Genomic DNA, 9,630 nt, shown 5'->3' on the forward strand with positions numbered 1-9,630 from the left:
TCACCACACCAACCTGTTTATTTGCGCAACTCACGCTCCCAAGTTTTGATGTCCCTCCGATCCTGGGCTCAGGATGGCTCAATAACTTACAACGGCTCCCCCGTTCTATGTTCTATAATCCCCGAATACGGTGTTTCCGCTATTTATTTGTCACAATTGGATACATGACATATATATATATATATATGTGTGTGTGTGTGACAATACGACCAGCGAAAATTAATCAATCTCACATACTGCATCATGCCCGTTCATCAGTTGGAAGCCTGGGCCAATTTACAAAGACCACAACTCGATCACAGGGGCAGCACATGTTACGTACGAAGCCCAAGATGGCCCAACGGTTTAATAAGATTGGTAGATCCGTCTCACTAGAATAAAAGAACGAGATCACAAAAAAAAAAAAAAAAAAAAATTCCATTGGTATCTTCCAATGTCTCTCCCAAAGTTGTAGCCCAGATGCTGTTCGCGGCCCATAGCTATTTGCCTTGGGGTTGGCCTGTGTAATTTGGGACGAACAATGCCAAACGGAAAGCAAAGGCTGATGAAAAGTGTGGATTTCGGTTTTATTGGATCTTTGATTAGGCGCCGTACAATTGCTTTGCAGGCTTTAAATCTGAAAGATTTATTAATAGGTACGGAAGAACAGCCCGCTCTCATTAAATCCTGTAACTGCCCTTGGAGCTTTGATGGGCCACGTTTCCTGCAACAAAATTGTTGAGTTTTTAAAAGTGGTTTTGTTTTCCCTTGTTTTCCAATGTAGTATAAAGCTTTTACAGTTTCCTTGGATTGCCAAAAAAAATAAAAAAAAAAGCCTTTGTTTCCAAAATAAGGAGAAAAACAAAATAATATAACAAGTTGTACACCAACAAACTTTGGACTCTTCAACTTTATATCATTGGATCCTATTTCCTCTATATTTTTTGAGTTCACATTCTAAAAATTTCTTGTCCTCTAAATTCCATGCACTCTTCCATTTAGTATAAACAGACTAAAAGATTGAACTTTCAGATATCGAAGTCAAGTAAATTATTTTGTTGTAATCAATTTTGTATTCATTGAGCGCTTGGTTTTGTTGGGCATTCAACTACTTCAAAAATCGGTTTGCTGTTCGATTTAAGACAAGACCTTTTTTTGTTTTCTTATTCAATTTCCTTCTCTTTTTTTTTCAGAAATTAACATCTGCATTACGTCACTCCAAATATGATATTTCATAAGGAAATAAAATGCATACTCTTTGCTATTATTTTAAATTCATATGACAAGAGAGGAACTGTAAATGAAAGTATTAGATTCAAATTCTTTCACTTTTTTTTTTTAAAAAAATCATACGACAAATCAACATGTTATTTTTTTTTTATATATATAGAAGAACATAAACCAATATAAGTAACTAAATGCATGGTCATTGCTCTATGTAGATGGTGTGCCTGAGTGAATATGCAGTGAAAATATATAAGTTGTCTGCGGCCGCTTTGGAAGCAAATAATTATTTACATGCCAATATATGTCAAGAGGTTAAAGCAACAGAGTAATGAATGATATTAGCATCGAGTAGGTGGCTGGTATAGCAAGATGACGCTGCATGGCAGGAGTCTCGTCTGGACTTTGGAGGAGCATAGGGATGGCAACAGGGCGAGTTTGGGGAGGGGATCCCTTCCCCGTTTCTCGTTCCGTTGCCAAAAAATTCCCCTTGTTCTCGTCTCGTTCCTCGCCTCCATTCCTTCTATTCTCACCTCGCCTCGTTTCATTCCGGGGTGATAATTTGATTTTTTTTCTAAAAGTTTTTATTCAATAGATTAAAATTAAATTTAAAGAAAAAAAATAAAACACGAAGCAGAAACTAAGCGAAAAATGAAACAAGAAAAGTGTTGAAATATAATACCAAGAAAATTAAGAAATTCAATTAGATTATATAGATAACATCCGGACATACTCATAGAACGTGTAATATGTTTGTGTCAAATATCAACTAGAAATTTGGATAGAAATGGGATAAAAGTTATATTTAGTTGTCAAATATTTTAAATTTATTATTATTAAATTTTATAATATATTACATGTATTTATATTAATAAATTGAAGCGGAGACAGGACGACATATCGTCCCTCACCCCTCACCCTATTTAAAACAAACGGGGGGTGAAAAATTCCCCCCGTCCTCGCCCCCGCCCTGCTCCATAACCTCCCTCACAGGACAAGCACCTGCACCGGTTGCCATCCCTAGAGAAGCAGCAGTCCTTCCTCCGGAGTACAATGAAGTTTTTTTAATATATGGCGATTCCTCTCTAATCTAAAAGTGAAATCTGACGGTACTTTTTATTTTTAGTCAAGGATCTGTTGGGGCCTCCTAAGAATAGCATCAGAGGGACGGTCAACAAAGCCATTTGTACTTAATTTTGATTTTTTCCAGGTTGCGGAAAGTTTTCGGAAAGAGTTGTTGGTAAGAAATAAAAGCAGCTTTGCTGAGTACGCTGCTAAATTAAATAATTTACACTTAATAAAACTAGCGTATAAAAATGATACCGCCGCAGCAGGCCGTGGGGAGTTATCAAATTCCAATTTCAGCCCGAAAGAAAAAAGAGGCTCCCCGTCCACCTACAAAAAAACCACAACCCAAAAATTGTACTGGCTCCTAGTAGTAGCAGTGCATTTTTCTACTCAGTTCTCTTCTATCTTTCCTCACCGATTCAATTTCCATTGCTTCCAACTACTGTCTCAAATTAATCAGAGACTTAAAAGTTAATAAGGCAATTGTCATTCCTCTTTTTGTGGACATATACGTACAATACACCAGTTGTAAAGCCTTCCACGCAACGCTATGATCCGAAAGCCAACCCATAAAGATAAGGAGACCTAGCAATCCCCCTTTTCTTTTTAATAATTAATGCATCAACTTTCGTACGTGAAAATAATCTTTCTTTTTTTTATTTTTATTTTTATTTTTATTATTTTTTGGGGGCCGGGTTGGTGGTATAAGTATAACTCGAGGATGCCATGGCAATTGGATGCATTACAAAATTGTAGATGTCTCATTGACTTAACATATATATATATATATACTAGTAATAGAATTCCCTTTTTTTTTTTCAAAAAAAAAAAGAAGAAGTAATCCACTTTCAACCCTCGCCGGAACCCAAAAAAGGAAAAAAAAAAAAAAAGAACAATCAATTTTATCGACTTGACGTACGTAATCAATCGTTAGGTGAGAGTCATCTTTTCCGTAAATGCATTAACTCGTTGAATTGGAAAGTGAGCAAGTCTGCACCTCCTCATCCCGTAACTAAATATTTCATTATCTGTACACAGGAATGGAGCCCAGATCAGAACAATATTAATTATTATTCTTCCACAAATACTCTTGATCGTTGCGCATGGGGACCTTGTGTTTAATTCATCGACTATCATGCTGCTATACGTATAAATTGAGAACAAATCAACAAATGGAAAAGGAGAAGAGAGGAAAAAAGAAAAAAAAGGATGCTCAGTCTTGTAGACGTCCAGACTCTTTCAACTGACTTTGATTTCTGCTTTATTGTATTTAAGGGTTGGTGGGGTAAGACCAGTGAGTGAGTGGCATTCGGATTCGCCGGAGAAAGTAGGTTTAAGAGAAGACGGGATTTGTGATGACAACAATGATCGAATGGTACGCTGGAAAGACATTTCATTACTTCTGACCCCCGACCGCTGATTAATGGAATGCTGCCAAGGTTAAAGGGGGACATATTTACTGACCTTTTGGAGGTAAAGAAAGAGATAAAAAAAAAAAAGAGTCTATATATCTATATATATATATATATATATATATTTATAGCAGACGAGTACTAATGCATGTTGTCAAAATCTTCAGACAACCAAACCAAGGACGACTGACAAGCATGCATGGCTTGTTAATCTTCTTCTTCGCCTTTTTTCTTTTGTTCCAGTAAATATATACTCCCTCCGTCCCACTTTGATAGTCCTGTTTCTTTTTTCACACAGTTTAAGAAAAAGTAGTTAACTTTGTTGGAAAAGTAAATTTAGATTGCTATTTTCCTAAAATAGCCTCACATTAAATATAGTACAACTTTATGGGAATTTGAATTGATGGTAAAACAAGAATCAACTCTCATTAAATGGAGTAGGTTTATATTAACAACTTCTTACATTGAATAAGGATATTTTAGAAAAATTAAAATACAACTACATTCTTTAATTATAAAGTGGACTACAATTTGAGACAAACGAAAAAGGAAAACAGGACTATCAAAGTGGGACGGAGGAAGTATCATAGTAATTAATTTGTTCTCCATCAAAATAAATAGTAAATAAAAGTAGATCTGAGACTAGCTAACTTGCTAATCAGTGATACTCATACATAGTTTTTTTTTAAAAAAACTTTTTTGTTGGAAAAGATACTACTGATATACATAGTTAGTCAGAGTGGATTAAGAAGGAAGGAAAATGCATTATGACCTCAATCTCCTCTTGTACGTCAAGTTAACTGATTTTTGTCAAGCACACCATGAAACCCTGGAGGGTAATCATAGACAAAGCTAAAGCGTAAAGAACTGTGAATAATTCAAACTTGGAGGCAAGTAATAGTCAGTCAATATTAATATTACCATGCATGCATTTTCTGATCTGTGAAATTGATTGAAACGGCATCCAAAATTAAAAGCCAACAAAATTAACTATGCAGCAGGTACTTACTAGTCATAGCATAACTATGCAGCAGGCAGGCCTATATATATATATATATATTTTTTGTCGATACAAGGGGTATCCGGGCTAGCTATATATCATACACATATTTTCCATGACCTTGTTTATTGTGGATTTCTCCGAAATGGTGCGGCAATATTTCTTTTCTTTTCTCCAGGTGAAATGAAATGCATGAGTTAGGTTGAGATACATGTTAAGTAGTGATGAGTTTTCCTATTTCTAGTTTTTATTAGGTCGATTTTCTTTTAAACGGTCCAATTGCCAAGGTGGTTAGAAATTAAGACAAAGAAGGAACATGAATTAGTAATTGAGGATAATGAAGGGTTTCAAAACAAACTAACAAAGTCGGGACGGATCATTTCGTGGTTCGTGCGATTGCCTTCTCGCTTTCCCAGAAGATTATAGGAGTATCATATCATGTTTTTGAGCGTTGACCACCTAAGATTTTACTAACGCGTGCGGGATTGGAAAGATGATCCGGTCAGTCGTCTCGTCTCTCACACACACAGTCACTTTCCCCGTGGAGATTAAAGTGCGGGGTGGCACCACCAAGCAATATCTAGTGACTGTCAACATTACCATTTTTTCGTTCAACTATAGTGTTACTATTAACTTATAAAAATTATTTGATCGCAACTCTTTTGATCGCGTAAAAGTTGTGCGTTCGTTCGAATTTCGCTACTAACTCTTGACTTTGTGTGGGTTGGTGAGTGATAGAGTGGAATTGAGATTACCAAAAATTTTAAATAAGGGTCCAAAACTTGGCTAGATTAGCTATTTTTTGAAGTATTTTTGAAAAATTTTATTACAACGAAATTTTTAGAGTATATTTTAAAATATTTTTAAAATATATGTTGGGATATTTGAGAGTAAAAGAGTTTTTAAAATATATTTTGAAATATTTTTTAAATAATAAAAAAATTTAGACTGCTTTTTAGAGTATTTTTTAAAAATTTTTATAATATTTGAAAAATTAATTTTAAAAAATTGATGAATCCAAATAGAGCTGAAGGAAATTTTGAATGAAAAATAATTATTTAAAATTTAATTTTTACACATATATTATAAATTCAAACAGTGATATCATCGTATATGTACACTGTTTATATATATAAAATTTACTCCATCCATTTGTTAAGAAGAAGAAATATTTATTCCAAGGCATCCCACCGCATGACCATCCCACTTCGGAAGCACATAGCTCCATGTTCCACGTCATCTGACATTAACAATTCAAGTACGACTTTGACCAGCCCACCGTAGAAAGCCTTTTGAGTTCCAGCGATGACCTCCCTGTCCTTTATCTTTTGAGGTTGGCAATGGCATTACTGTAAATTTGTCGGTTACCACCAAGCCTTTAAAATATCACATCAAATATCGTCTCCCACCGATTGTCACATTAAAATACGGAGTTGCTTCAAAAAATTCAGACGGATGCGTGATGCACCCATTTGATCCGGTGGTGGTTCAGTTTCCTTCGAATTACTCCTGAAATTCCTTAGATTTATCCCCTCTCCCTAGTGTAGAATAAATTAGGATATACTACAGTTGTCGTCTTCGAAAAAAAAAAGACTACGCATGAGTGACCTCAAAATAGGCCTCCATTGAATTCCAATCATTTATTGTGGGTAAAACAAATGTATTCAAGTTATATATGACTATCGCAACGCATCGCAATCCATGCCTAAAACAAATACTTTTCTGTAAATATTTGTTGGGGTCATCATTATAATATATATATATATATATATATATATTCAGTTTGGGAACTAAAGTTTAGTTGTTGTCTTGCCTTAAAAAAGAAAAAGAAAAAGAAAAAAAAAAGAGAAGAGTTTAGTTGTCTTATCGTCCTCATCCCCTGCATTAAGAAGTTACATTCGCATCTCCCTCTCTACATACATGCATTACATTAAAAAGGTACATTCGCAACTTCGCATCTCCCTCTCTACATACATGCTTTAAGAAGTTGCATTCGCATCTCCCTCTCTACATACATGCTTCATATGATGAATTTTGTTGCACAATGTTGTCAAGTGAACACTACTTTACTCCTCCAGTGAACGCATTACTGGATTCGGAGAATGAGTGAGTAATTAGACTAAAACCGCTCATTATTAACAAAATGCTTAGAACTTCGAACGTCCTCGGGGGAAAAAAAATCCTTTGATGATAATGCCGACATTATAATATGTTTTAAATTTTAGATAAATGGCTAACAACCTACTTTATTGTGTTTGACCCACCCATAAAGGTCTTTTATTACTTGCCCGCAAAACAAAGGGGGAAAAGAAAAAAAAAGAAGAAGAAGCTAAATTCCCATAACGAGGGACCCCACAAGAACTTGGAGTCAATCAATTAACGTCCTCCTATTATTTATGTTGTTGGTTATTACTTATTAGTAGTATAAATTGTTCATGCCCTCCTGCTAACTCCTACAGTGTTTGTATCTTCTATTCTCTGTTATAGCATTAGGAGGAGCTTGGAGATTAATTTGTGGGCAGATCAGAGCGACGACCCACGGCCAGCCCTATTCCTCTAAGCCATGGCAACCAAAGAACAAGTGGTAATAGTAGTGGGAGCTGGGCCATCGGGGCTTGCAACTGCAGCATGCTTGAACAGCCTTTCCATTCCAAACATAGTCCTTGAGAGAGAAGATTGTTTTGCTTCCTTGTGGAAGAAATATTCCTACGACCGCCTTCATCTTCACCTGGCTAAACAGTTCTGTCAACTTCCTCTCAAGCCGTTCCCGACCACCTACCCGACTTACGTGTCCAGAGACCAGTTCTTGCGTTATCTAGACGACTACGTCTCCCATTTCAACATTTGTCCCTTGTACCAAAGATCGGTGGAGTCGGCGCAGTACGATGAAGCCGCCGAAGCATGGATTGTCAAGGCGAGGAATTTGGGTTCTTCCGATCCCGAGGAGATGGAGGAGTATTCCAGCAAGTGCTTGGTGGTGGCCACGGGAGAAACCACCGATGCATTCATCCCGCAGCTTGAAGGTCTCAACACTTACCTGGGCGAGGTCATCCACAGCACCCGATATAAAAACGGCAAGTCCTATGAAAACAAGAATGTTTTGGTTGTGGGGTCTGGAAATTCTGGTATGGAAATTGCATTTGATCTATCAAACTACGGTGCGAAGACCTCCATCGCCGTCCGTAGCCCTGTAGGCGACTCTCTCTCTCTCTCTTTTCCTTTTTTTTTTTTTTCATTTTATTCATTTGGGAGTGACAACATAGTATATTTAGTTACCCTGGTGAGAATTATTGGATTCCTTGAATGGGTTGGTTATGACACATGCAGCTTCACATTCTGTCAAGGGGAATGGCAAACATGGGACTGGTTTTGTTGAAATATGTTTCTCTGAATGCGGTTGACTCGCTGTTGTTGATGCTGAGCAAGCTGTGGTACGGAGGAGACTTGTCCAGGTACGGAATCAAAAGGCCAGAGGAAGGTCCCTTCACCATGAAAGTCAAGTATGGCAAATACCCCGTCATTGACATTGGGACCTATCAGAAAATCAAATCCGGCGAGATTCAGGTGCAGTATTGCGCGATGATTTTAATACACTTTCATTAATTGAACCGTTTTTACCGCGGTACAATAGTTAGATGAACTGATAGCGCGTGGACCATGCAAATTAATTCTGCTTCTAATTATTTTGATTTCATATGCTATCTTTTCAAGGGGAAAAAAAGGGGGTTCTATAGAAAAGGGGGGAAAAAAAAAATAAAGGGTTACTGCTATTTTAATCATATTTGCAGGATTGATGTGGATCAGTGGGCACGTAGCTATCTTGCTTTGCGTGTATGATTTCCATTTTCCAGTTCTGATACATGTCGACTTATGTAGAGTGATGATACGAGTACATATTGTTCGAAATTCCTTCGGTATGAAGCATGCATGTTGTAAAATCTTATAATTTTGATACCATAAAATAAATAAATAAACAGGTAGTGCCGGCAGTAGCAAGTCTTGGGGGCAATGATGTGGTGTTTGAGGATGGCAAGTCTTACCCATTTGATGCTATTATTTTTGCAACTGGCTTTAAGAGATCGACGAATAAGTGGCTCCAGGTACAATTATAATTCGCCTTGCACAGCTGCTTTTTGAACTTCTTGCCCGTCTTCCTTCAACTTGACACCTTCATAATATTTGCCCCACCTCCACCTGGCCAGGAATGCGTACGCACTGGAGAACAATTTACAGTAAAACCCTGATTGCTCCATCCAATTACTGATTACTTTTTTTTTTTTCTTTGTGTGTGTGTGTTTGGCTACTGGCCTCAGGGGGCTGATTATCTCCTGTCTGACGATGGACTTGCAAAACCTGCCTTCCCTAACAACTGGAAGGGTACCAAGGGATTGTACTGCGCTGGTTTGGCCAGAAGAGGATTGTATGGAGCTGCTCTGGATGCCCAAAGCATAGCCAATGATATCAAACGGGCTCTACAGATGTGACTGCTCGATATCCAGATTTATAATTACAACATGTTGCAAAATTTGTTACTAAGGTTTACAGAGAGTGAAACTGTTAAATGGTTTTGGGAAACAAATCAAGATTCACAGATAATAAGAGAGTTAATTATTATTATTATGGTCTAAAAGATCTTTCATAAAAAAAAAAAGGGGTTTGTTGATGGTACTTATTATACGGCTTTTTCCCGTTATGACCTCTCCTCTCCTCTCTTTGTCCCGCGCAAACATCTAGTACCGGACTTCAATCTTTTTTGATTGTTACCGAACATTCTTTTGTCTGATGAAAACCTCGAGTCCTGGACTACAATCTTTTTCGTGAAGGAGCCCGGCGGACCGTATTAAGGAGTACGACACACGAGAAGTCCAGCCATTCCAGACTCTGCAGATACAAAAATTACGGGGAAAAATTTGCACGTTAACACCGTTACATATCCACATCCACCAA

General features: G+C 37.1%; 1 protein-coding gene across 1 annotated transcript; it reads left to right on the forward strand.

The window, feature by feature from the left end:
- Positions 1–7,171: 7,171 nt before the first annotated feature.
- On the forward strand, positions 7,172–9,300 carry LOC113749783 (probable indole-3-pyruvate monooxygenase YUCCA10). The gene is made up of 4 exons (XM_027293634.1): positions 7,172–7,873; positions 8,011–8,247; positions 8,661–8,783; positions 8,997–9,300. The coding sequence occupies exons 1-4, from the start codon at positions 7,247–7,249 to the stop codon at positions 9,165–9,167; spliced, it is 1,158 nt and encodes a 385-aa protein (XP_027149435.1). The 5' UTR covers positions 7,172–7,246; the 3' UTR covers positions 9,168–9,300.
- The last annotated feature ends 330 nt before the right edge of the window (positions 9,301–9,630 follow it).

Source organism: Coffea eugenioides, chromosome 1 (genome assembly GCF_003713205.1).
Source record: "Coffea eugenioides isolate CCC68of chromosome 1, Ceug_1.0, whole genome shotgun sequence".
NCBI lineage: Eukaryota > Viridiplantae > Streptophyta > Magnoliopsida > Gentianales > Rubiaceae > Coffea > Coffea eugenioides.

Bases quoted from the DNA above. Each gene is read 5' to 3' on its own strand.
- LOC113749783 (XM_027293634.1), top strand. From the start codon at position 7,247: ATGGCAACCAAAGAACAAGTGGTAATAGTAGTGGGAGCTGGGCCATCG. The intron at 7,874-8,010 runs GTAGGCGACTCT...TGACACATGCAG, and splicing joins CCATCGCCGTCCGTAGCCCT to CTTCACATTCTGTCAAGGGG. The intron at 8,784-8,996 runs GTACAATTATAA...TACTGGCCTCAG, and splicing joins CGACGAATAAGTGGCTCCAG to GGGGCTGATTATCTCCTGTC.